Here is a 27,935-nt window from a genome sequence, read left to right on the forward strand (position 1 = left end):
ACACACTAAATAAACTTTTTAAAATTTATGGAGCTGGAGGTATAGCTCGTCACAAAGTGCTTGTCTGACATACATGGAACCCTGGGTTCCATCCCCAGCAACTGAAAAAGAAGGAGGAGGAGGAAGAAGGAGAGGGGAGGGAAGGAGGGAATGAGGGTGGAAGGGAGGGAGGGAGAGAGGGAGGGAGGGAGGGAGGGAGGGAGGGAGGGAGGGAGGGAGGGAGGGAGGGGGGGGAAAGAAGGAAGGCAAAAATACATATGAGAAATCTTGTGCTGTTTAAATGATCATCTCATCTTGTATCTATACCCTCCACATGCGCCCAGCCACACACTAAATGCTGTCCTTTGCAAATGCTATATTCTCTTGCTTGCCTACCTGCCATTTCACTCTTCCTTTTTTTTTTTCTTTTTTTTTTTTTTTTTTCAATGCAGTTTATTCAGGAACCTTGAACAATCCTCGGACCCTGGGGAAAGCCAGCCCACAGCTTAAATAGCCTCTGGGTAGCCAACCCAGGCATGCCACGTGGGCAATGCAGATAGGTCCACATACATGGAAGCAAGCCAGATCCTCAGCCTTAGCCAAATGTGGAATTGTTCGTGACAGAGAGCACTCACCATCGGGAAGGTGGAAGGCGGAAACCAGCTCCATCTTTAAGGCATAGCATTCCGCAGCTCTCTACAGTTCCCCCTTTATGTTTTAGACGCATCAGGCAAGAGTAGAGGTCTGATCTCTGATATTAGAAATAAATTGGGACTTTGTACCAATGTTCATTTAGGTGTCATCCACCCAAAGAGCATCAGACCCGTCCGATACCTTTTTCTCAGAGGCGGGACCTGGGGCATCAACCTGCATGCAATCAGACATGCTCTTCTCTGGGTCGAAAGCGGCTGACCCTGAGTGCAGTGCTTAGCCTCGCATCCTGAGCGTATCATTTTAGCTTTTTATGGTATCCAACCATGCTTGGGGAGAATGTCCTGTTTCAATGGCTGTAGACTGCTCAGACCCTGAATAATCATTTAGCCAATGTAGCTCATGCCTTAGTTGTACATAAAGGAATTAATGCTCAACTAAAAGGAAGCTTGATGGTGGTCAATCAGAGGATTGACCTCTTGCAGGAACAAATTGATACCCTATGGCAAATCGCTCAACCTGGCTGTCAATGAAAGTATGCTGGACTTTGTGACACTAGCATACAACATGAGAATTTTTCCTGTGCTGCAAATCTGTCTAAACAATTGTCGAGCTATAATTTAGGTAATTGGACTGGAGAATTCGATACTACGATGGAGCAGCTGAGAGTGGCCATTGTCACAGTAAATTCTACCAGAGTGGACGCAGGACTAGCCACAGGATTATCAACATGGATTGCTGCAGCCATGAATCATCTGAAGGAATGGGCGGGCATGGGAGCGTTAGCAGGCCTTCTGGTGTTGGTCTCCTTGGTTTGCCTGTGGTATATATGCAAGATTAGAGTCTCACTCTTCCTTTTAATAAAATGATTTTCTCCCCTGCTTTCAATTCTTCTAGGCAAGCACTTAGGAGTGAAAATGCTTGGTGATGTGGAAATTCCGTGCTTAACTGAGAAAACACCACAAGCTCACTACTGCAGCCAGGACCATTTTACCTTCCCACCAGCACTGTACACTGTACAAAACCCATTTTCTGGATTTTGTTCCTCCACCACCATCTTATGTAGCAGAAGATGCAACCTGTTATCTTGTGGTTTTGATTTGCATTTCCCTAATAACTAACCTCAGTTACTTTTTAATCTGCCTATTTTGTGTTCAATCCACTGACTCCATTTTCTACTCCTTATACTGCAGCAAACATCTTCATAGCATAATTATTAAGAGTAAATGAATTCGCATATGAATCCACACTGTCAGATTTGGTAAGAGCTCTACTGTGCCATTAAAGACTTTCTGGGCTTGGCTGAGCCTTCCCAAGGCAAGGGTGTTGCTGAAGGGTGTTTCTATGAAAGTTCCCCAGAGAACCTAGTCAACAATGAGAGCCTCCAGGTTAGGGCACTGCTATTCAGCCTAGTTAGATCATGAGTGTTATATGGGATACCTTATTAGAATAGGTTTTTCTGGCCCATCTTCCCAAAGTTTTGTAATCAAAATTTCTAAAAGGTCAGAAATTTTTATTTTAAAACAAGTGCCCACTGGTGATTGCTATGACTAGGCCAGTTTGGTAAACTAAAGATGGTTAAGCAAAGTAGAATAAATACAAAGGGATAGTTTGCAACTAGATAATATGGCTTGCAGGTTATGTTTTCCCAGGCTAGCTCTTACAAGATGAAGTTTCCAGTCTCTGGTTTGTGACCCACTGCAGGAACGTAGCCCTGCAGCTCCCAATCAGCACCTTATTCTATCAGCAGTATACAAAGTTTAGAATTCAATGTGAAGCTTGGAAAATTCAGTGTGGCCTTTCTGATGTCTCATGCTTGGTTTTGGCTCTTTGTTTTTTATGAAATCAGAACAGTCTTACCCTGCGAGGGAATTTTCCAAATGCAATGTTACCACTAATCCAGAATCTTCTGAGGAAGGCACTCATGTATCCCCATTAGAGCTGTGGCTCAGAAATATACAAGCACTAACCCAAGGCCAAATACCTAACATGTGGCTAAGCATGTAGTTTCAGAGCTTTGGCACATTCTACCCTGCCCTACTGTTTTAGTGTCAGCATGGCCTCCTGTTACAGTTCACAAGATAATTTTTCCAGATGCTATTTGCCCAGCTAAAATGCTGTAAAATGCCTTGAACTCTTTTTGAAGAAATCCTAGTGTGAATGTCAACGACAGTTTGAGAATTGAGAGTTCAGGTAGAGAGAAGCCAAGGCAATTCTGAGAACAGATGGCCATACTTCCCCATATCCCCTGAATCCCTACATCCTCTTAGAGCTGAATGGAGCAGGAAGGGGATATAACCTCAGCTCTAGAGGCAGGAAAGAAGTTGACCTCTGGGAGAGTGACAGTAGGGAGGAGTTACAGCAGGGGAAAAAAAATGGGAGGGGGTACACACTCTCAGAAAAACAAAACTCAGGAAAATTTCCAGCCATGCTGGGCTAGTCTCGTGACTATGGCTCGCTGGTGAGGGACTCTGAATCTATGGGACTGGAATTTTATGATGTTTCAAGACAACTCCCAAAGTTGGTCTTGAAGAAGTGCTTAGTGGTCAGCATCTATACCTGAAGGGAGGCCAGGGTTTTTGAAGAACAACAGGACAGAAGACTAAATGAACTGTGTATTAGGACAAATGCCAAGGAAGACTGAAAGAGGCTATCCCAAGAAACCGTCCCTGTAACTCCAGCTCCAAGAGCTCTGAAGTCTTCTTCTGCACTCCATGTGAATATACATTCACATAATTTTTAGTAAAAGTAACAATTTGATTTTTAAAAAAATAGACTTTTTTTTTAAAGAAATCAGACCTTTAACTTAATTTTTTTCTTGCTATTAGTATATGGGCAGGTACACATGTAGAGGTCAGAGGACAACTCTGTAAAATCAGTTCTTTCCTTCCACCTTTACATGGATACTAGGAATTGATCTAAGTCACCAGGCTTGTGCAGCAAGCGCCTTTACTCACTGAGCCATTTCACTGGTTCAAGAGTGGGCACATCCATAAGGCCAGTTTACACACTCCTTGGACACACAGAGGTTCTTGTCTTACAAAGACCCATGCTATCTTCCTGACACTCATGACTGAGTCTTGCCTGAAGTATCTGGCTCTCTTGCTACCTGCTGCTAATTCCTGTCTTTTCATCTGTGACCTTTGCTCTCCACATCTGTGTTTTTCACTTCACTGACTGTAGCTATTTCTGCTCTCTCTTGGTACAGAAAGGGTGAGATGTCTTCCTTTTCCCAAGGTTACAGCTGGCTGGACTGGAAGGAAATGTGCTTCCCCCAGGCTCTCTTGCTGTTTAACTCTAGGAATTAGCATAACATAGGCCACACTAAATAGGAAAGTGTCTCCTATCTTCCCCCCCCATCAGTCATTCATCATACTTACTGAGTACTTACTGTGTGCCAAGTGCCAGAGATACATAAGTGATCAAAGCATAGACGTCATAGTTTTGTCCCAGTGGTTCTGACACCTCAGGACATCCCAAGATAAGGGCTTCTCTACTTAAAGAAATATTGTAATACCCAAAGCTAATGGAGGACTCATGTCCAAAAATATATGAACTCCTGACAAGCCCAGAGGAAAGCTGATAATACTTAACAACTATCCAAATGGCAAAGAAAGAAATGTGTGAAAAAGTGCTCAACCTCATTGGCTACCAGACCAGAGCAATACAAATTTAAGTCACAATGAAATACCACTACTCATCTACTAGAATGTCTACAATTTTTTTGTTTTTGTTTTTGTTTTTGACAAGGTTTCCTTATGGTAGTCTAGGCAAGCCTAGAACTCACTATGTAGAACAGGCTGACCTTGAACCATAGAGATCAACTTGTCTCTGCCTGCCTCTTGGGTGCTACTTTAATCTTTTCAGATTGATAGTACCATTGTTAATAACAATAGGGCATTCTTAGAAAAAGTATAAATTAGTAAAAGCACATTGGAAAATTATTTAGTAGCATTTACTAAGGCTAAACACTTGCCTGCCCTATGATCTGGTCCTGTTCCAATGTATGAATTTAGGCTGGGCAGAGTGGCATATGCTTTTAATCCAAGCATTTAAGCAGCAGAGACAGAGGTAGGCAGATCTCTGAGAATTTGAGGCAGCCTGGTCTACAGAGAGAATACTAGGACAACAAGGGCTACAGGGAGACTCTGTTTCAAAAACAAACAAAAAAAGATGCCATAGCAGACTCATAATAATCGCACCTGAAAACAACTTAAATTTGCGTCAACAGATACATATCATGTTATACTCACTTAGTGACATTACACTTCAATGAAGGTAAATTAAATAATGTTATCATATGTGTGCATGAGTGAGAGAAATTAGGCACAGACTCATACCTCCTGAGTGGTTCCATTATATAAAGTCCAAACACTGACAGACAAAAATAACAGTGTAGACAGAGGTTGCCTTAGGGAAGAGGGGTAAAATAATAACCAAAGACATAAAAGTAACTTTTATTCAAATGTTTTAAATTTCGACTCAGAGGCTTACTGCCTCCATCTGCTAACCTAGGCCTCTTCTTGGAAGTATAGGCTCTGTACAATCTAATCTAAGCCTAGAATGTTTTCAGCCTCTGAGACTTACTGCTGAATAAGCTCAACCTTTCTAGCTCTTTCTGAACTCTTGCTGGCTGGTTTAATTCAGGTATTCTGGTTCAAACTCCTCTCCAAACTGACTGATTCAAACTGGCTTCTCTCAGCTTCTAAGCAAAATGCTCTGCTTGGCCTCAAACTAACTTTAGCAATCTGTTCTAATCTTCTGGATTCTGCTCATTCTCTGGCTTGTTCTCTCTTCAACTGGTCTTCTGTAAAACTCTCCCGATAAAATTGCCTCTGAATTCCACAAACTGAACTACCATAAACTCAATTCCTTTGCACTGCCTCTCAACTCACTGACTCAACTGAACTGACTGGAACTCAGAGATCTTCCTGCCTCTGTCTCCAGAGTCCTGGGATTAAAGGTGTATACCACCCCACCTGGACCTAAGCATTTCTTTACCTGAAATTTGCTCTATATAAGGCTGGCCTTAAACTCAGAGATCTACTTGCCTCTGTCTCCTGGGATTAAAGGCATGTCTGTGTTCCAGCTGGATCACACAGACCTAGAAAGTCTTCTTTGGATGTGATCTCTTGTCAGAGCAGCCATGTTCTGAATTAAAATTCTTCCACACAAGAGGGGTTCTAGGATGGCAGTACTGACTGAATTCTTACTTTTGGTAGTGGCTAGATGGGCCTGTTCACTATGTCATAATTTATTAGTCTACACTCTAGGTTTTATGCACTTTTATATGTATTTGGATTACTTCAGTTGAAAAGAAAAAGGTTTTAAGATGATAAAAAAGGGGGGAAATAATAGAGAAAGACAAAGATTTTATTTGTAAGTTGTTATTGGGTGAAAGTTTTGGGGTTTTTTTTAAGACACAGTCTCAACTATATAGCCCTAACTATCCTGGCACTCTCTCTGTAGATTAAGATGGCCTCGATTTTGAAGAGATTCTCCTGCCTCTGCCTTCCAAGGGCTAAGATTACCAACACTCAGGCAGCCACATCGGTCAGTCTTAATTTCCCTCCCAATCTATACTCACTGTTCACAAAACTGATCCTTCTGGAGAAGACCTAGTGTTTACCAGTCTGGGAGTAACTTCCATATCCAAACACAGACTGGGATGTGAAGCCAAAACTGGGGTTCTTCTACAGTGACATTTGTTTTGCCGGGTCTTTAAAATATGGAGGCCTTTGATGTCCCAGCTGCTGAGCGGAACCCAGGGGTGCTGGATTGGCAGGTGGGGACAGGCTTTCGTGGATACATTTGTCATCATTGTCCACAGGAATGGCCCTCTCAGGTTACTGTAGAGCATGTGTGCGGAAAGCTCCTTAGCTAGCACTCTCTTCTCCTAGATGCATCATATCCTTATTCTGGAGATATGCTTCGTTGCCCACAGGCGCCTTTCTAGGCAGCAAGGGGGCAGGAAAGAACCCGTGGTCACAGGTTCCAAGAACGAAAAGGGAAAGCCTCTGAATAGGAGGGAGTTCCTTTATGGAGAGGGCACATGGCCTGCACAAAAACAACCCAAAGAGAACTGGTACCGAGTTTGGGTTGACGAGGTGGGGAAACCCCAGGGAGGAAGTGGCAAAAGGAGAGGATGAAAACAATCTCCTCTTTGATCCCACAAGGTGCGTCAGGGAAAGTTGGAATTTATTTCGCCAGGGATGGAGCCATCTCTCCCCAAGGGGCCACGAGTGGGTCAAAGGAAACCCGCTCCCCTCCGCCCTTATATCAGTGGCGTGTGTAGCACCAGCTGTGAGTCAAACAAATTTTCCCTCCAGCCTGACCGTCACCACCCCTTTCAAGCCTGAAACTTTATTAAGGCAGATCTATCAAGGCTCGGCCAATCGCCCAGGGAAACAAGGAACCTAGAAGTAGAGGTGAGGAGCCTGAAGAAAAGGAACTGTGCCCAAGAAGAAGGTAGGGACTGGGAGCAGGGAAGGAACACGCGATGGCGTCCGGGGCCCGCGCAATCGCCAGCTGGCCGGCTCACAGGGGTGGTTTCGGGTCTTCTGGAAGGCCAGAGGCTTATGAGAGATAGTCAAGATGCAGGGGTACTTGCATACCATGCTCGCCAGACGAGCGCTCGGGAACTCAGGCGCACACCACTCGCCCGCGCGCTTGAGCACAGTGGGCCCACGCCACCCTCTGATTCTGACTGAGTTCCCGTCACTCGGCTGCGTTTTTCCCCTTACACCGCCCCAGGCACACCAAGCGAGGGGAAATGGGCGTGGCCTGGGCGTAGCCGGCCTCTCTCCCTGCTCTGATTGGCTGATACAGTTGTCCATCCTGAATCTATTTTTTGATGGAGTGGGGGAGTGCCACTCGCTCTGCCCCAGATCACGTTTGCCACCCACAGCCAACCACTCTTGTCCAAGTCCGCGGGCAAGAGGCGATTGGGGACGAGCGAACTCGGCACCCCAGGCTCCGTCCGGTCTCTGCCGGCCCGAGGCGGAATATCCTGCCCTCCAGGCCACCTCCCCATCGTGGAATCGGAGCGGCGGCCTCTCAGGAAGGCAGAAGCGAAATGTAGCGAGCCAGGTGTCGCGGTTGGACGCTTGCCTTGGCTGGGGGTGTAGCGGGGCACACGCGGGGTCTCGAGGAGGACGGCTGAGGGAAAGGAGTGATGAGAACAGGGGGTACCCTGCACCCCCCGATACCGCGGGCCCCTGCTGCCACTCTTCAGGCGTTCTTCCTCCCCAGCAAGACGCAGGTCAGTGTTGTTGGGTCTGGGGGTAAGTGGGGGAGGGTGGGAGCTCAAGCATGTAGTGCTTTTGCAGTCTTGAGTTGCAGGGAGTCGGCGGCGAAAGCCGTCCAGTTACTCCTCTTTCCCACTGCTGTAGTTGGGGATACCCAAAAGATTTTTTTTTGTCCGCCCCCCACCTGGAAAGGAGATGGGGTGTCCTAGGGCCTGCGGCCCATCGTTAGTGGCCTTACTAGAGATGTAGTTGAGGGACTGGTCTGCCACCTTGGTAGCCCCCTTCCAAGTTAAAGTGGCCTGCCAGCAAGATGGGAGGAGTGGGGTTGACAGGTTTTAGCGACTAACTCAGAAACTTTGCTGGCATGGGTGCGGTGGACTCAGAGTGTTCCCTCGCTGGCTGACTGGTGAGGATCCTTGAAAACAACGGTGCTGTGTTAAGGTGGCTTGGCTGACGACCTAGTTGATGGAAGATTCATAACTTGGGCCCTGGAGTTTGATTCAGTATTAACCAAACTGGAGTTGACTAATCGTGAGTGTTCAGAATAGTAGCAGGCTGTTCATCATACCTGCAAAACCCTCTGGAAAGTTTTTACTATTGAGAGCCATGCTGGTTAAGTGCAACAAGTTGGAATCAATGCCAAGGGATTTCTTTAAATAAAGAAAAGTGGGGCAGGGAAAGACAGACATGATTTAGGAGTAAATGTATATTAGCTTGTGACACTTGGATTTGCCTTGCTTTGTTTTTCTTTCCTCTTTTAATGATATTTATGCTTTTAAGAATTGCACCATGTCCAGCTATAAGTAACCCTAGGGAACGGGGGGGAGGGGCGCTAGGTAACCAAAATATGCAGGAAATGACCATAGTTTCACCCTCTGTCTCTTCAATGTGGTTAACTGCCATGCCCTAACTGACAAGCTCACAGGGCCAAGCATAGAGGGAGAGAAGTATGGGTCAGCCTCTGTGGGTTTCCATAACACTGTTGACTCTCAAGGGCAGGAGTAGGTAGCAGGCCTCTGGCTCTTAGCCTTGATCTGGCCAGCTTGCCCTGCCGCAGTGCCTGGGGAGTTCCCCTGGTATTTCCACCCCCACCCCAGGGGGCCAGGGGATGAGGGGACCTAGGGCAGTTAGAGGTCTAAGGATGCTTCTCTCAATGATCAGTCTGGTGTTTGCCCTGTCTTGCTGTCTTTGATAAGTCAATCAAGAAGAACTGTGTAGAGAGCTTACATCTGAATTTGTAACTTACAACTAAGACTCTTAAGTAGTCTTTAAGTCCTTACTGAGTTCTTATTCAAGACGACAAATCCTGAGCACATCTCTGCCCACCCTAGGTTGCTCAGAAGGCAATGCCAAGGTCTTCTGCACAGCATCTTCCTGTGGGGTGGTGATTTGCTGGCTGGGAAGATGCTGGGGACTAGAACCCACTGGGCCTCCACATGAAGAGGGACAGTGTCATATTATGGGAAAAGAGTAGGAGATATCCACCTCTGCAGTAGACTGTCGCATGCTCTGCAGATCGTCCTAGTAGGAAGTGGGTTTTGCCATGTACCAACATTCTCCTCTCTCTTTTTTTCCCTTCCTCCCATATAAGGTGTTCCACACAGATTCTTGTGACTTTAAGGACCAGGCAACTGAAAAAGCACAAGATCTTCTCAAGAAGGGAAGAGATCTCTGGGAGAGAAGGGAAAAACAGCAAATACTATCCTGGGACCAGCTGAGCCCAAGGGGTTGTGGGAAGCCAAAGGCAGCCAGCAAGAGTGGGAAGAAGCTGCAGCCTCAGGTTGAGCCTGTGTTCTGAACAATCTGAACTCATTCAGCTTTGCACAAAAGAGGGCTGCAGTATCAGGCACTCCAGACTCAGGTGGAGCCCTTTTCTTCTGCATGCCCCTGCCCTGAGGAGCTGGCCACTGAGAACCAAAGATTGCCCCTCAGCATAGCCAGAGCTGCTGGGGGCATGCACCCACACCCCTAGTGGCAGCTGCTGCATCTAGTGAAGAGTTTAACTTCCAGCTCCAGGCTGCATTGCTTGATGGGGCTGCCTTTTAGTAGATCAGTTTTTACAGTGCCCGGTAGGAGTGGAGAGCCGTGGGAAGAGGTCCTGCGGCACTCAAGCCTGGGTTCACCCCAAGACTAAGTTCTTTCCTGAGCTAAAAATCGAAGAGAGAAAGAAAAATAAATTCTTCCCTCCTCTCCTCCCTGCCTGTCATGTCCTCTAAGCCAGAGCCAAAGGACATCCACCAGCCTAACGGTACTGGCCCTACTCCCTCTCCCTGCTCTTTGGATGGCCCTGGGCGAGAGCCCTTGGCTGGGACCTCAGAGTTCCTGGGGCCTGATGGGGCTGGGGTAGAGGTGGTAGTGACTGAGTCTCGAGCTAACGCCAAGGGAGTTCGGGAGGAGGACGCGCTGCTGGAGAATGGGAGCCAGAGCAATGAAAGTGACGACGTCAGCACAGACCGCGGCCCTGCACCACCCTCCCCGCTCAAAGAGACCTCCTTTTCCATTGGATTGCAAGTGCTGTTCCCCTTCCTTCTGGCAGGCTTTGGGACCGTGGCAGCTGGCATGGTGTTGGACATTGTGCAGGTAAGACCTGAGGAGGGTGGCTTCTACTTGCAAGCCCTCACTACCTTGGCCTTCTGGGAAAGTGACTCTTGGAATTTCCTCTCCACCTCTGTGTCAGAAGCAACTGCTGCTTCCTAGAACACTGTTTCCCTTTGGATCACAGCCTTGGTTTCATCGTTATCTCAGTTACTTTCTCCAAAAGCCTCAGAGAAGCCAAGTGGCCCCAGGGAGGTGCTCAGAGCAGTATTACCTAACAGTAACAAATATAACTCCAGAACTCAGGCAGAAAGGAGAAGAGAGGGGCAAGGCTGTTGCTTGCCGTGTGCCTCCTCAGTGCTATTCAGTCCAGCTCAATAGGAAACATCTAGATGGGTCTCCTCTTTATGCCTACTTTGCTTTTACTGGAGGTTTCAAGGATACCCACTGAAGAACTCTCCTTTTCAAGCCTCTCCTTCGTTCCCCTGCTGGGCAGGAATTTACTCAGCTGTCAGGAGGGTCTCAGATCCAATGAGAAACCTCTTAAGGCATTTTGTATTGCTTATCTTCATGCATCCTTGGCATAGTCTCTTTGATGAGTGAGGATGGTTTGGGAAGGTGGCATAAGATCTGAAAAAGCTGAGTGCTATAGATGGGAACAGAATGTAACCAGATCTGGTCATAACTATCTCTCTTTGCTCCTTGTCTGTTACAGACTTCCTCTGGGCAAACAGGGTGCTCCATGAGGATGCTAGGTAGAAAGAACAGTGGGAGTTGATAGAACCTAGGAGCTAAGAGTGAGGGCAGGGGCATGCTGTGTGTAGTGCACTGTGGGTCTCCAGGTTGGAGAGAGAAAGTCTTGTTTTTAGATAATAGTTTTTGAAGCTCATGAGGCACACAGAACTTTCTACCAGTACTAGGTTCATCTGAGTTAATCAAGATTTATCTAGGGCCTGCTAAGTGCTGGCTCTATCATAGGTACTCCAAAGTAAGTACATAGGCAGAAAGAGATTGGGCTGTGTCTTAGGAGACCACTCCTCCCCTACTCCAGGGTTCCCTTACTATGGCATCTCCCCTTGTGCCCAGCCAACACTGCACGCCATGCACACAGAGACTGCTGTAGGGGTCTCCAGCACTGTCTCAGGTGACTGAAGGTGGTTGGTTTTAGGTGCAGTTTATAATGTCCTGTAGACCCCGAGTCTTACAGGAGAAGCCTGCAACTTTGGAAGCTCATGAGAATTATATTTATAGCTTGCAAAAGTGCCTGGTGCTGCCTCCCCTTCTCCTCAAACCTGTTATCATGAGGACTGTTCCAACATGGAGGTTAGGAAGCCAGTCCAGGGCTTGGGACTCCTTCCATGCTGGTTGCCTTTTCCTGGGGCTGAGAGCAGGGAGAGGAAGAAGGGGAGGAGACATGAGACTGCCTCACCTCTCCTTTCTGAGGTCCTTTTCTCATTCTTACCATTTTGGGGTCCTAGGTTAGTGCCTATAAAGAGCTGCAGGGTGTGGTTCAGTGGTTCAGCCCTTTTTCATCCCCAGCACCACAGTATAAAAACAAGGGGGCTATAAAACCAGCATCCTGTGGTGAACTAGGAGACATTTAGCTTATTTTCTGATAATGGTGATGATAATGGAGGGCCCCCATTGACCCTTCCTGTAAGCTTAAAAAGTAGGAAAAAGGCATTGATTACCATTTTGTAGATGGGAAATTGTGGCATAGAAATGCCACTGGTCAGTGGGGGAGTAGTGGCATGCACCTTTAATCCCCTGCTGGTGGATCTCTATAAGTTCGAGGCCAGCCTGGTTAACAAATCGAGCTCCAGGACAGCCAGGGCTGTTATACAGAGGAACCCTGTCTTGAAAAACAAAAGAAAGAAAAAAAATGCCACTGGTCATCTCTCCCAGAGCCTGTGTCTCTAACCCTTGTGGCCTTCATTATGGCCAGGCTTTACAGACTGGCTAAAGACTGTGAGAAGCCTGCTGTTTTTGTCTTATCTTGAAGAACCGGACAGACTGGGAACCAGAACAATTGGCATTGGCTTTTAAAGTGAACAAGAGCCAAAGGGAAAGGAGGATCCAACCCTCACCCTTTGGCATGTCAGGGTTCCAGAGTAGGAACTGCCTGCTGATGCCTTGCCTTACACCCATGGGCCTGAGATTGAGGAATTTAGGTAGTAAAGACCTGGAGCTGCCCAGCATTCCCACAGAGGGCTGGCATCTCCCTCAGTGTGGCATCTTGGCTTATACCAGAGCTAGGGTTCAGTTGGTGTAGATGACAATGACTGGCTTGTCCTTATGCCCCTCCCCCATGCTCCCACCACAGCTAGGCTAAAACAGGGCCCACAGATGGCTACAGCAAGATGACCGGAGTGGGTGAGTATGGGAGGACATGGGCAGGGAGCCACAGAGAGGTTCTTACTCTACATCGGGGGAGTGATGGGAACAATAGATGCTTTTGGATACAGGAGTCACACCTGTGTTCCCCCTTTACAGGATAAATAACCTGAAGTGAAGTGCCTAAGATAGGGCCATCAGCTGGTTGTTCAGGGTCTCTGTGGTTCAGAGCAGCAGGCAGCTATGTGAACTTCAGTACCCATAGCCTCCTTGGCCCAAGGTTCCCACTGCAGCTAAGACTGGGTTTTTCCAAGAAGACCCGCTTCTGTCTCTTGATTGACCTCTTGCTTCTCTTCCTTTGTGCAGTAGCTTCCACAGTGAAGTAAGGAACAGAGATATTTTCCGGATTTGAAAGAAAGCAGACCGTAGTCTGTTCTGACTTGCTCACTGCAGCCAAGATTTGCTTTGTAGGAGTAAGCCCAGTGTTGGCTTCAGAAAGAGACTGCATAAAGCTGTCTAAGCTTTGTGACCCTCCCCCAGTTCTGTCCTGGGCTCCTACAGGGCATTACATACATTTCCTATCAGCCCTTGTGAGGAATGGGGGGTGGGGGGGAGATGGTATGTGATCTCCACAGGGACTCACCAGTCCTTGTTTTAATAAACTCCTTCTTTACTTGCTGAGTAGCTAAAGAAAGTAGACTCCCCTCCCCTGTACCTTCAAAGAAGAAAGTGGATGGCAGCATGGCCTTGGGGAAGTGGTTGTGGGAGGAAAACAGACCTCTTTTCCTGGAGGCTGCTGGAGATCCTGGGCAGGACGCTCAGATCCTGTCTCCCTTGACCACCTTCTGCTCTGACCATCTCTGCCCCTTGTGTGCTACCAGGACCATTTCCTTTTCTCACGCTTCATTCGCACAGCCCTGTACATGCAGGCATTGCCCTGAGGCCCCTCTGCTTGGACACCTCCAGGATGCCTGTGGGACAAGCCTCTATCAGATGGAAACTATGATCCAGCCTGACCCATGACTACCTGAAAAGTACTTAAGCAGTTTGGTGCCTGGTTCTAGGATCTGGGGGTTAGGTCATGTTAATGTCCTGATTGCATCTATTTCTCTTCCCGACTTTACTTCTTGCTCATATGCTTCCAGAGCAAGAGTCTCTGCCAGATGCGATTGCAGGTGGAAGAGCAGGTTGGATAGCCAAGGAAGGAGTCACAGCAAGCTCTCTGAGCTCTGAGGCTTAGGGTGGTGGCTCTGGGTCCAGATTAGTTTTGAATGTGGAAGGAGCTGTCTCATCACATTCCTTACTTTTAGAATATCAGGAACGAGGAGAGAGAACAAAGTGAAGAGGGGCCAAGATTCTGAGAAGCAGTAAAAACCCGTAGGTGTTCCCTTCTACCCCCAAGCCAAGCAGAGTTTCCTAGACCCCGTTTCATTCCGGTTGGTATGAAACGTGTGGGTGGTAGCTTGGCTAATGGCTTAGCTGAGTGGTTTGACTTCAGGGGCAGACACTCCCAGCCAAGGGTGAACAGAATGGGCCTGCATTAAGCCAAAGGAGTAAGAAAAACCAGTCTCATCTATACTGCTCCATATCACACAACCCCTAACCACAGGACCTGCTTTCCAGCATCCTGTGCATGCATATAGGCACAGACTCCCTGCCTGAGCTGCATCCTTGAGAGGGTTTTGTGGGTAGGAAAAATAGATGTGGGAATTGGCTCTTCTGTACCAAGTACCGGCTTAGGAATTTGTTGGGTTAAAAGGTCAGGTAGTAAGAGTCATATTCTGTGAGTTGTTAAGACTTCTGCATGGGGCTCCAGGCCCTGATCCTTTCCCTTGCCCACATGTCCCATCTCAGCCCTTCCAAAACCCTCACAACTTCTAGATCCCCCTGTAATTAAAAGCAGAGGACATGTATGTATTGAAAGGAAAAAATTAAGGGTGTTCATGTTGGCAGCTAGGAGAGTTAACTGAACTTTATACATTCTTTCCTCCAGGCTCTTATTGCTTTTAGCCCAGGCTAGACTCCACCTCACAACTTGCCTCATCATCCTGAACAGCAGACTTAGAAGCATGTCCCACCATGACCAGCTGTATTTTTTTCCCTTGGTAATAAAGACATGCTATACTTCTTACAAACAGTTCAGAAAATGTCCATTGCATAAACTTAAAGCACTTCCTTCTGGTCTTTTCTCTCTACTGGCATATGCCCATCACCCTCAACTCCCTAGAAAGCTGAGCATTCAGGGAGCAAGAAGCTTAGGCACAGGAAGGGAGGCATTTGGGGCCAGGATAGGATGTGGGCCTGTGTTCTGAGAGAGCTCCAAAAGCCCACAGTCACCACACTTGTCAAGTAAGGAAAAGAATTCTTCTCTCTCTGAAGCTGCTTATCCAATCTGAGAGGGCCAAGAGTAACAGTTCAGGGCTCATGAGGCACCTCACAGGGGTTGTCTGGGAGGAGAGAAGACATTTACCTTCCCCAGATCAGAGCAGCTGTGGAGGTGGGAGTGCCTCTTCTTCCATGAGAGAATCCAGAGTCTAGTCCTTTAGGAGACAGTAAAAGGAGTTCTAGGCCAGGAGCTCAGACAAGGGTATGCTCTAGCCCTGGAGAAGTGAGCTATTCACTGTGTCCTGTCTACACCACACACACCCCAACAACACTAACAAAAAGGCAAAGTCTTTGCCTTATAGGACCACCCAGTGTTTTAGCCTCTGTTCCCTGGCCCAGCCCTCTCTGGTGGCCTTGTGTATGTTTGTTTGTTTGTTTCAAATAAAGTCTCTCTTTGTACCTCCAGCTATCTTCAGGCTCCCGATCCTACTGCCTCAGCATCTAAATGCTAGGATTACAGACACTACCAGGGTTGTTTGTATGTTTGTTTGTTTTTAATATTACAGAAAATTACATAACTGAAACAACACTGTAGCCATTTTAAAATGTGTAAAGTGTGTTGCCAGTTCCACTCTGTATCCCTAGAATGCTGATTCTTTTCTCTCCAGGGCCTCAGCCCTTAGCAACCACAATTTGTTTGTTTGCTTGTTTGTTTGTTTATTTCTGTGTGTAGTATCTACTTCAGAGCTTGTATAAGTGGGATCATACAATATTTGCCTTGTGCCTGGCTCGATTGGTATAATGTCCTAAAGATTCCCCCACATTGTAGCATGGGATGGGATTTCCTTTTCAAGGCAGAGTCCTATTTCAGTACTGATACACCATATTTTACTGGTCTACTCAGCTGCTGATGGACATTGGGTCGCTTCTAACTCTTAGCTGACATGAATAAGTGAAGCTATGAACAGGAATATATAGATGTTTCTTCAAGATCCTGCTTTCTTTCAGTTCTTTGGATAAATACTTAAGACTCGGGTAAGTAGTCAGGTGAAGTACTAGGATCTTACTACTTATTTAATCACTTATTCATTTACTCGTGTGTGTGTGTGTGTGTGTGTGTATACACTGCACTAGGGACTCAGACTCAGGTACTCAGGCTTGTGCAACAAGCAGTTTACTGACCAAGCCATGCCCCCAACTTGTTTGTGTATTTATTTGTTTGCTTGGTTTGCTTTACTTTTTTTCAAGACAGGGTTTCTCTGTATAGCTCTGGCTGTCTTAAAACTCTCTCTCAGCCTCTCTAGAGCTAAGATTAAAGGTGTGTGCCACTACCACCATCACTTGGTTTGTTTGTTTATTTTTAAGACAGAGTCTTGATATGTAGCTAGCTAGCCTTGAGCTTTCAGCAGCGCCCATACCTCCTGAGTGCTGGGTATACAAGCATATCCACAGCATACAATTTATTTTTAATATGAGGAACTTTGTAGTAGCTACATTTTATAGTCCCACCAATAATGCAAAACTGTTCCTATCTCTATGTCTGTTTCCGATACTTGGTGTTTCCTGTCTGTCCTGTTAGCCATCCTAACAGGTAGGAAGTGACATCTCACTGTGGTTTTCATTTGCAGCCTTGTTCTTTTGTAATAGAGCAGAGGGGCTGCAATTTTGCCTTATGAGTGAGCTCTGTGGTCTGGCCCTGAACTGAACACTTGAGCAGGAGTATGATGCCATTGTAACCTGTCTGAGGGCCCAGCTGGCCACTGTAAGGAAGCATGCTGTATCCCTCATAAGGGACTCCCAGCCCTCAGACCAGGGCACTTGCTCATTACAGCTCCTTGTCTCCAAACACCCAAACCAACCTGTGTATATCCCCCTGCTGCCTGCCCCTCCTCCCTTGACAAACCTGCATGCCCTTTACAAAACTCCATGCCCTTTAGGGCCAGGAAGGGAGGCATAATATGATTTTTTAAGGAAATCCTCCATTTTGGTTCCAACTAAGGGGACTTTCAGTGGCCAACCTGGGTTTCTCAGTTTTCTTACTGCAAAATGGGAACAAAAGTATCCCTTAATTGACTTGTTGAGGTGACCAAGAGAAAATACATTAACATATGTCAGCCAAGCTAGTGTGAAGCTGGGCTTGGTAGTGCACACCCTTGGTCCCAGTGCTTGGGGAGGCAGTAGCATGTGGATCTCTGTGAGTTCAAAGCTAGCCTGGTCTACAAAGCAAGTCCAGGATAGCCAAGGCTACACAGAGAAACCCTGTTTCAAACAAAACAAAAAAAAACCCAAAAATAAAGTTGATGGGAGAGCCAGGAGGACTGTTTGACCCTGAACTAAGACCCATGTCTCCTGACTCCAGGCCCAGCCTCTCTCAGCAGGGGTATATTTGCTTCTGTTAGCTAAGAGATGGGAGTAGAGAGAGGAATCAGAAATCTCTTGCAGACCAGCATAGGAGAAGCGCCATCTAAATTCAGAGCCTGCTCAGGAAAGTCACTGTGGCTGAGACCCAAAGCCCTTGGAAATAGAAACCAAACAAACGCACTAATCACCGGGGCCTAGCCCTGTGGAGCCCAGCTCTCCACAGCTGAGACAACACCTCCCAAGGCTGAGGCCACAGAGAAACTGGATGGAAGGCAAGGGAGCTGAAGAGCACTATGTGAGAGGGCATCATCAAGGAGTTGTGGGGCACAAGCCAACTGTGGGGTCTCCTCAAAAGCATATAAAAGGGATAATCAGGCTAGGAAACTCTTCTGTTCTGGGATGAGGATTGGGCTGTGCTTTTTAGAATTCTTGGACTTGTTCTACTTCTAGACTTCTTGGGGATGGGGAAGGGAAGGTTGCCTCGTGTGCTTGTTCCTGCTGGTCTGTTTCTCCATCCTGTCCCCTGACCCCACACTCTGTTCAGCGTCAATGCCAGTCCTTTGAAGGTACTGAAATTCTTGGACTCTGTGTTCATCTTATAGCACTGGGAGGTCTTCCAGAAGGTGACAGAGGTCTTCATCCTGGTGCCTGCACTGCTGGGGCTCAAAGGGAACTTGGAAATGACCCTAGCATCGAGGCTGTCCACTGCAGTAAGTGTGTTAGCTGTTGGGAGTTGGGGAGAGGGACAGGGAGAAAAATAATGAGCAACACAGAGACTAGTAGGTATCTATACAACTGCCTGAGCCTGGGGAGGAAAGGGAAGCCGTGGAGGGAGATCCCAGACTGAGTGTCCTGTCCCTGGGCAGGGGCTCCCTGCCCAGAATGGTTCCCAGGCTCGGACTCTGGATGTCCCAGCCATCCCTGGATGCCTGCCCCACCTCCTGCTTTGCAACCTGCCTCGTGACTGTTTATGCAGCTTTGACAGGCAGGCATCATGCTGGTCCCTCCAGCCACACAGGTGGGGGCCTCCTCTGATCTCTAGCCCTACCCTGCAGCTGGGCAGGAGCAGAGCCAGGCTGTCCCCACACCCTTTTGAACCATTCCCTTTCCCCATGGCAGCTTTTTCTTCAAGAGATTAGGCATCTCCAGCTCCCACAGTCCTTTATATCAGCCACAACCTTTCATGGACTGAGCCCAACAGAAAGCCATGGCTGGGAGGCAAGAGGTGTTAAAACTCAGGACCAGGCATGTCCCTCTGTAGCCAAGTCTGGAAAAGATGGTGCAGAGGGCAGCTAGCCTAACCCACCCCAACTTGCTTTTCCTTTCTCGTGGCTGGTGCCACCCACTCTTTTCCAAATACTGTCAGCCTCAGCCCTGGGCCAGCAACTGACCTTGTCTTCCCTAAGAGAACAAGCAGCTTCAGAGCCAGGACAGAGTCATGCAGATCTATGCAGGAACATGCTGCCTGGATAAACAAGACAGAATGGAGTCTGCCTCCGCTCCCCTCACTTCCTGGAATGCACCCGCCTTAAGTGCATTGATGTTCTAGTCCCGGAGTCTCAAGCTACATGCATTGCTTTTTGATCCAGTGTGACAGAGCCCCAAGCTCTGTGCAGCCTGCTCCAGCCCCTCACCCTTCCTCTTTCAGGCCAACATTGGACAAATGGACACACCTAAGGAGCTCTGGCGGATGATCACAGGGAATATGGCCCTTATCCAGGTAAGAAAACATGGACCAGAGACAATAGGCTAAGCATCTCCTTAGTCAGGAATCCCTGAAAGGCTTAGGTCAACCCAGCTGGCTCCTTAGTGACTGTCCAGCATCCTACAAAGTAGGCTAGGAGGTGACTAGTTACTCAGGAAAATGGCCAAGATATGGGAGAGCCCCAGCAGCTTCCATGTCACATATTTAGGCTCTAGGTGGTTTTGGGGCTTTTGAGCCTTCACCGATCTTTGCAGTAGAATCAGATTCGTGAGTGTTAGAGTGTTCTCTGCCACTGTTGTCCCATCTTCCCAGGAGGCCACACAGATCAAATGTCTTCACCAGTGAGTCCCGGGTCTTGACCCTGAATGATCTCTGGGATGTTGACTTTCACCCCATCTCCAGAGAAACATCCAACCAGCCATTTACGTGCCCTGGATTTTTGCAGGATTCGCTACCCTGTACTAGGGACAGGGCTAAAACTAAATAAAAGACATCATTCTTGCCTGCAAGGACTGTAGAGTCTAGTCCTGCCTGCTTGCTAAGGGCTAGGAAGAGACCCTTGGGTGTTCAGTGACCTCAACTAACTGGACTCCACATTGCCACATCTCTCCCCAGGTACAGGCCACAGTGGTAGGCTTCCTGGCATCCATCGCAGCCGTTGTCTTTGGCTGGATCCCTGATGGCCACTTTAGTATCCCGCATGCCTTTCTGCTATGTGCCAGCAGCGTGGCTACAGCCTTCATTGCCTCCTTGGTGCTGGGTAAGGAAGGGAAGAAGGCAAGGGATAAGGATGCTGCTCCTTGCACCTCCATTCTCTCTTTTGTTTTTTTTTTGTTGTTGTTGTTGTTTTTGTTTTTGTTTCTGTTTTTTTTTTTTTTTTTGATGACCTCTCTTTTTCTTCTTACCCTACCTGGCCCACCTCTCTTTCCTCACCAGGTATGATCATGATTGGAGTCATCATTGGGTCTCGAAAAATTGGAATCAACCCAGACAATGTGGCCACGCCCATCGCTGCTAGCCTAGGCGACCTCATCACATTGGCTCTCCTGTCTGGCATCAGCTGGGGACTCTACCTAGAATTGAGTAAGGCTAAGGCCACTGAGAATGCCTTGGGTACTCTAAGGTGGGATTGGGAAAGATGAGGACTATTTTGCAAATATGTGAAGATTTTTTTTCTATATTGTTAACTGTATGAAAGTTCCTGCAGGCAGGCAGCAAAAGGGAGAGTGTCACAACTCATCCCCGCTTGATCCTAAGGGTTTTGTTTCTCTTGGAGGGATGAGATGTGGAAGCAAGAAAGGAAATAGAAAACTAGAATCTGCTTGCAAACTAGAGAAGAGAATGGGAGGTAGGGATTTCTGGGATCATACAGTCTGGTCTCTGCCTCTGTTAACTTTATTGCTTCAGCTGGGCATGGTGACACACACCTGTGATCCCAGCTACTCAGGAGGTGAAAGCAGGGAATAGTGAGTATAAAGCCAACTTGGACACCATAACAAAACCTTGTCTCAAAACAAGAACAGTGTAGTGCCTGAGTAGCTCTCTGCTTCATTTCTCCCTCTACAAAATGGACAAAGCTAGCCTCACAGATGATGAGATGAGGTGCTACACTTCCTGGCATTTGGGGTAGAATTACTGTGCATGCATTGGTCTCTTGGGACATCTACAGGCTGAGCTGGGGGAAGCTGGGTACTACGGCCATGATGTTTATCTCCTTCTGGTCTCTGCCCTCTCAGAGCACTGGCGATACATCTACCCCCTGGTGTGTGCCTTCTTTGTGGCCCTTCTGCCTGTCTGGGTGGTGCTGGCCCGAAGAAGCCCAGCCACAAGGGAAGTGTTGTATTCCGGCTGGGAGCCTGTCATTATTGCCATGGCCATCAGCAGGTAGGCTGGGGCCCTGAGTACCTGCTCCTGTACCACTCTCACCTCACCATAGACTCCATTTGAAACCCTCGAGGCGGGAGAAATGAAGTACATACTCAAAATGCATCAATAGTGTCAGTCATGTGTCCGTCTACTGCCAAGTTACAGAACTATCTGCATTAGGTTTTGTTCCAAAGCAGAACATATTGACCTTGGGAACTAAAAAACAGCTGATTCAGGGACACACGCAATATCATCAAAGGCCCTGGGACTCTGTTACTCTGCCTTCTCTGTGGGGGTCAGCAGTCTAGGCTTTCACTCTTCTGACTCTTCCCGATTCCCCCAAGAGGAGAGAGCGGCTTTCCTCCAGCAGTTGCACAAAGACCTAGAATGGAGTGGTGTTGCTTCCTGTTCAGTTGGTCTCAGTTCTGTCCTTGAATCAGTCACTTGGTCTTGGGAATGCAGCTGTCTGGTTGGATGGCCTAGGCTTAGCCACAATTGGAGCAGTGTTACCTGGACCACAGTGACTGAATTTAAGAGAGCTGGTTTCCTCAAGAAGGAGCCAATGCTGATACCATCGAGGAAATCAGTGCTGAGCAGACAGGCACTTCCTCACAGGAAGGTGGCCCTGCTCACACTTCTTGTACCAGAGTCACTATGCCAAGTCAGATTATGGGCAACAAGTGTTGCATGCAAGAGAACTAAAGACTGAAAGGAGAGACTCCTGGACACTTTGCTGTCCTTGTCCCCAAGCTTAAGTAGGCCTTGCATCTCATTCCAGAGACTAAAGCAGAACCTTTCAGTGGCCTTTTGTATCATTTGTCCTCATGTCTCTGTAGTGTGGGAGGCCTCATCTTGGACAAGACTGTCTCAGACCCCAACTTTGCAGGAATGGCTGTCTTCACACCTGTGATTAATGGTAAGACCTTAGCATCAGCTGCTGGGGGAACAGAAAGGGACATGGGGTTGGCTTCTTCGTCACTCAGGGTTCCAGCAAACTAGAGAGTCTAACTTAGAAAGGACAACACTTAATAAAGATAGAGGTAAAAGGACCAACAGGGGACCATGAGATGAGACACCCAGAATTAGCAATATGAAAGCCTCTAGCCATGAAGGGCCAAGGGGACCCAGAACTTGTCTTGTGGGAGCCCAGTTAGAATTCCACTCTGCCCCCTGCAAAAGTGAGCTTTTGCCAATAAGCAGAAAATGATCCAGGGGAAAAAAAAAAAAAAAAAAAAAACATTAGGCCCCTCTCCCTGCTTACCTGCTGGTGTCTCCCACTACACAAGCCCAAATAGAAGCATCCAGCAAGAGAGACTGGTGTGAATACTACAGCAGTTTACCTCGCAGGGCTCAGGGAAAAGCTAAGAAGTTCAAGGACTAGGTTGTGGGGTGAAGGCAAATGCAAAGCAGCAGCTTACCAGGGCAGTGCCAGATTACAGGTCAGACTTACTCCTGGAAACTGGGTGAATATATGAGCACCGAGAGCCTGGGTCAGCTCTAGAGAAGGCTAAGGCAAGGAAGGCCCTGGACCCTGCTGTGTAGTAGGCAGGTACCCATGTTGCATGCACAGGCAGGCTGTATCCCTGCCAACACTCTGAGAACCACTTCAAGGGTACATGGAACTATCACAGCTGCACAAAAGGAAAGCTGAAAGCCTAGAAAGGTTCCTTTAGAAGCAGTGAAGTATTTGTCATCTTGTTCTCTTGGCACCAGAGGGAAGGGTGATGACTGGACAGACTCTAGTGAAGGTAGAAGACAGGTCCCTACAGACACGGGACAAAAAACAAGGTGTTTCCTCCCAGTCCTTCTGACTCCACAGTCTGAGTACTGTGTGTGTGTCTCTGCAGGAGTTGGGGGCAATCTGGTGGCCGTGCAGGCCAGCCGCATCTCCACCTTCCTCCACATGAATGGCATGCCAGGGGAGAACTCCGAGCCAACTCCTCGCCGCTGCCCCAGTCCATGCACCACCTTCTTCAGCCCTGGTAACCACAGCATCTCAACCTTTCAGGTCCATTCCTGTCTTAGAGAGAGGGAGCAGGCAGCCACAAACCTCACTAGAGAGGCCCCTGGGGCCCAGGTTCAAGGTTCTTTTCTGCTAGGCTTTGCCTGCTATTCTGAAGAGTGAAGCCCAGATAAGACCTTGTCTTTTCCCAAAATACCCTGGAGAGCTGTGTGCTGACCTAGAATATGTCACTGACCGTCCTGTGACCTCCTGGGGCCAATACTTCCCTTCCTGTCTTCCTGTCTGCTCTTCCAGATGTGAATTCACGCTCAGCCCGGGTCCTCTTCCTCCTTGTGGTCCCAGGACACCTGGTGTTCCTCTACACCATCAGCTGTATGCAGGGTGGGCATACCACCCTTACGCTCATCTTCATCATCTTCTACATGACAGCTGCACTGCTCCAGGTATGGCACAGCAGAAATGGGGGAGGCCAGGGGCCCATGTGGAATGAGAGCCCCAGGTTTGGACATAGTCCCTTGGCACTTCTGTCTCTGGCCAGGACTCAGGAGAATTGGCTAAGGCTCTGGAAGAGTTACTACCATGCTGTGTGACTTTAGCCTAGTCATGTCCCTTCTCATCCTCAGAGGTACACTCTCAAAGGAAGAGGAATTGAGCAGTGGCAGGGTTTTCAAGCAGGTTCTTACAGGGTGGACTTCAACCACCTATACCCTGCCCTCTGCTGGCCTTGTCACAGAGCTCCATTTGGCTCTGTTTTGCATTCTGGGCTTCATTTAAATAAAGAGTTCCACAGCTAGAATGAGCATCAGACCATTGCACAAGACAAATACATCTTTGAGACTCATGTAGCCTTGCTATGACCCCCTGGGTCATTACTATATTAGATTACTAGACTTATCTCCTGTTGATAAACAATTATCTCTCCAAAACCCCAACTCTGTCATTAGAAAAGTTGTGTGTTAGGAATCTTGGCAAGAGCAGGGCTGAGAACCACCCATATGCTGTTTCCCAGCAATAGTTACCAAAAATCACCATGCTCCCTTGCAAATGTAGTCAGATGCACCCCTGACAGGAAAGGAGCATAGGCATGCTAAGGGTCTATTCTGGCCGTATCCATTCATCCCTTCGCCTGGGTTGGAAGGCCAAACCTTCATTCCATTGCCCATCATGGACCATGACCCTGTGGTCAATTTTAGCTCCTGTGGTCAGTTTTAACTGTGCTTCTTTCTCTAAGTCTGTGGAGAAGCAACGCGTTGACAATTGCTCCCCGTAACATTCTACCAGGTCCCTTTTCCACCTGGCCCAGTAAGATAGCTACTGCCATTTCCATCTTAGTGCATATCCTAACAGCTTTCTAGCCACACTCTTAATTTGGCACTCTGTCAGAAAGGCTATGAAGTTACAGGGAGGCTGGACCACAGCCAGGGCCAGGGCCATAGGAGTGCAAGGTAGCTGTGTGCAGAGCAGGGGGAATGTGAAAGGTTTTAGAATAGTGAGTCCTGGCCAAAACAACCAGGTTTGCCTAAAAATAAGGAACAGCTCTGGCTCCTGCCCCTGAGTCCCTTGCAGCAGAATTTTCACACCACAGTCTATACAAAGTAGTCAAGACTGAACCCCACCAGATGTCCATGTCAGAGCCTAACCATTAGAAAGCATCTCATGTAGACATGCATGGTCATTTGGGGACCCCTAAGGCAGGTACTAATGTTCTAGATGAAGCACAGCTCCAATAGTAGAATGCAATGTAAATCTTACCAAAATGCAAATCCCTATCAGAAGGCCCAGCGATAGGCCAGAGGTTGTACATTTCTGACATACTACCCACCATAGCAAATACAAATGGTACAGGGTCCAGTAAAATAGATTCTGATCTTGGTTATTCTCAACCATCTATAGTTACAGAAGATAAGCGAGGGTGCAGATAAAGTACTAGATAATCCACCATGTGTTTGAAACTGCTATGCATGACAACTGACTTTGTATTTAGCTGATGTTTTTATAAACCTATCTTACAAATGAATATTAGAATAAACTTAGATTCTTTTAGTTCACAACACCAGGATGAAAAGAATGAAGAGAAAGCAGCTTGGATAGTCAACTGTTACCAGATGAGAGAGGAGAAAGGGCCTCATCAGAGAAACCAGCTCTAACTGCCAGCCCCCACCAGGCTCCTGGAGGAGCTAACATGGCAGGAATTGCAGTAAATCAAGAATGGTCTGACGCAGAATTAGAGGCAAGGGCAGAGTTCCTGTAAGGATAGGATTTAGTTTAGAAAACCTCTGGCTTGGTGTGAACTATCCTGGCAAAAAGGTTGTGACTAGCCAAGCCTTTGACACACTACACAGGTCCTGTCATGTGGCCTCTGGCTCCCTCTGCAGAAAGAGGGTGGTCACAGGCAGAACCCTTCTGTCTCTCCAGGTGCTGATTCTCCTGTACATCGCAGATTGGATGGTGCACTGGATGTGGGGCCGGGGCCTGGACCCAGACAACTTCTCCATCCCATACTTGACTGCTCTGGGGGACCTTCTTGGCACTGGGCTCCTGGCACTCAGCTTCCATGTCCTCTGGCTCATTGGGGACAGAGACACAGACGTTGGGGACTAGCATAGCCACTCAGCCTTTTCCCCACCCTTCTGCACTTTCTATTTAGATTTTTTTCTCCTCTTATTTTCCTACCCAACCCTACACTACACTCCTACAGTCTTTCTGGGATTTCACTTTGATACAAAGTTCTCATTATTTTCAATGGGAATGTTTATACATTGAACCAAGTTTGGATAGTGAGAATTCAGGAAGGACAGATGGGCTGAAATAAGCAGTAAAGGAAGACCTCTGAGACAATCACCAAGTGCAATTCCATGGGGTGAGATGGTGCCTCCAGGGCAGTAGATTGGGACCTTGGCATTCTGTCTGGCACCTGGGGACCTTTGCATTAGCTTTAGAAACCGCAGCCTTGGCCCTAAGGAGAAGCTCTTTATAAATGGGCTCTGGGTTGGTTTTGGTTTGGTTTCAGAGAGGGGGGAGGGATAATTAACACTCCCACACCTGCATGTACTTGTATAGAAATGGACCAACTTCAAAGCACTGGGCAGGTGAAAGTTGTTTCAGTTCCTAGTAGTCACAGCCCTGTTCTAGGCCAGAGTCAGGTGAACTGACGATTCCATCTGTGCACATGTGCCTTGCCCGACTGCCTGTCCCCACTTTGCAGCTGGATGAGTGGTGGCCTGATGCTCCTTGTAGATCCACGTCACCCACAGGTTTCCAAATGTCCACATGCCCCCTGAGTCTAGAGAACCCAGTGTCTGCTCAGGCCTCCTCTCTAACTGTATCTGATCATTCCCTTTCCCCATAGCTTGCCAGACAGGCTTTTAAGATTGGGGATAGGTCAAGGAAATGTGGCAAATGGCATGATGATTGATGGAACCTGGGGGTGTCTCACTGCTGTTTCTCATGAGGACATTACCACATGATCTGTCTTGGCCTCTGTCACTTCCTAAAAGCACTCAATTCTGTCATACCAGAGGTTGGTTAGCCTTTGTCTCGGCTCCTGCCCATTCGCCATTCGTTCACTCATTCAGCAAATCTTGGCTTCCCCAAGATGAGCCTTTTTCCATGGTGTGGCCTGCAATAATTCTTCATTGAGCAATAGTTATGGGGTGCCTACTGTGTTAGGTACAGTGCCAGACATTGACTAGCCAGTGCTAAGAGGGTCACATCTCTAACCTCATCTCATTCCCTGCGTTACAGAGGCCATGCACCCCTTCAATCTGGCGGTAAACGTCCCCTCATTGTAGGTATCTGTGCCTACTGCAAGGCAAGTTCTGCCTCATTCCCTCTTTAGACCCTAACTCTGCAGTGATTGCCAACCCTATTACTCAAGCAGTTCCATGTCCTAAAATGCCCTCCCCTCACCTTCTCTTCTCTACGCACTCAGAAGAGAATTTAGAATTAGCAAGCTGGACATCATTTGGCTGCTTCAGTATCTGTTTTGTACGATTAGAAGAAAACTGGAGCCCACTCCCCACACATAGTTCCAAATGGCTCAACAACTGGGGTGCAGGTGTTTTTTCAGCCTGTTTTGTCAGGAGCCCATAAATTCCTTCCCTGTGCAGCCTAAAAGATCAGCCTCCAAGGAAAGGATTAAACAATGCCCTGTGTCTGCAAATACTGTGCTGAGACCTACAGAGTCTCTTTTCTCACCCTCATTTCCTCCCATATCATCTGAAATCATAGAACCTTAGAACTGGAAGGATTCCTAGAGGTTATCTAGTTGCAGTTGTGTCAAGCAGATTAATACCAATCTGAGCTTGTTTCTGCTCTGCCCTCTGGCCTAACTCCACCCAAAACACAGACTCTTGTACAGGCAACCAGACTCTGAGACTATAGCCCCAGGGTCCCCAGCCACTTACCTTACCCTGATTTCTGGAGTTGGATCAGGTTGTCTGGAGACTGAAGAAGCATCCCCCTTCCTTTGCCTAGAAAACAGAAAGGTAGGCACACCCAAGCTCGGTGCTTGTGAGCAGAGGAGGACTGTAGTGAGAGGCAAGTGACTTCAGTAGGAGACCTCACTTCTTCCCTCCCGGGTGCACCTATTGCATGTACTTTTGGCCTAACTGGAAGAAACAAAATTGGTTTACTTTCATATCCTTCAAAAATTACAGAACTGTGTCTTAAGAGAATTATTTATAGTTACTATAACTGAATTGACAAATGTCAACTTAACTGATAAATTATATTTGGTAAAATAAAATGGAAGTTTATTTCAACAGCTCTGGACTCCTACCTTAGAAGTGGGAAGGGGCCAGCATGTGACAAGGAACCACCTTAGAGCAAAGATGTGATAGAAAAAACACAGCTATTGAGAAATAAGAAGTGGTGCTATGGGACACATTTTGGAGGCTGAATAAAGCCCCTTTATGTTCAAGGGTATTAGACTGCTCTCCCCCAACACATTACCTCGTTCTTTTTTTGC

General features: G+C 47.6%; 1 protein-coding gene across 1 annotated transcript; it reads left to right on the top strand.

Annotated features, from left to right (window-relative positions):
• Window positions 1–7,493: 7,493 nt before the first annotated feature.
• On the top strand, window positions 7,494–27,731 carry Slc41a1 (solute carrier family 41 member 1). Its single transcript, XM_021636395.2, has 11 exons — window positions 7,494–7,891; window positions 9,469–10,457; window positions 18,035–18,142; window positions 19,081–19,152; window positions 19,753–19,897; window positions 20,074–20,220; window positions 20,874–21,021; window positions 21,840–21,919; window positions 22,851–22,985; window positions 23,261–23,409; window positions 25,382–27,731. The coding sequence occupies exons 2-11, from the start codon at window positions 10,083–10,085 to the stop codon at window positions 25,565–25,567; spliced, it is 1,545 nt and encodes a 514-aa protein (XP_021492070.1). The 5' UTR covers window positions 7,494–7,891; window positions 9,469–10,082; the 3' UTR covers window positions 25,568–27,731.
• The last annotated feature ends 204 nt before the right edge of the window (window positions 27,732–27,935 follow it).

Source organism: Meriones unguiculatus, chromosome 11, assembly GCF_030254825.1.
Source record: "Meriones unguiculatus strain TT.TT164.6M chromosome 11, Bangor_MerUng_6.1, whole genome shotgun sequence".
Classification (NCBI taxonomy): domain Eukaryota; kingdom Metazoa; phylum Chordata; class Mammalia; order Rodentia; family Muridae; genus Meriones; species Meriones unguiculatus.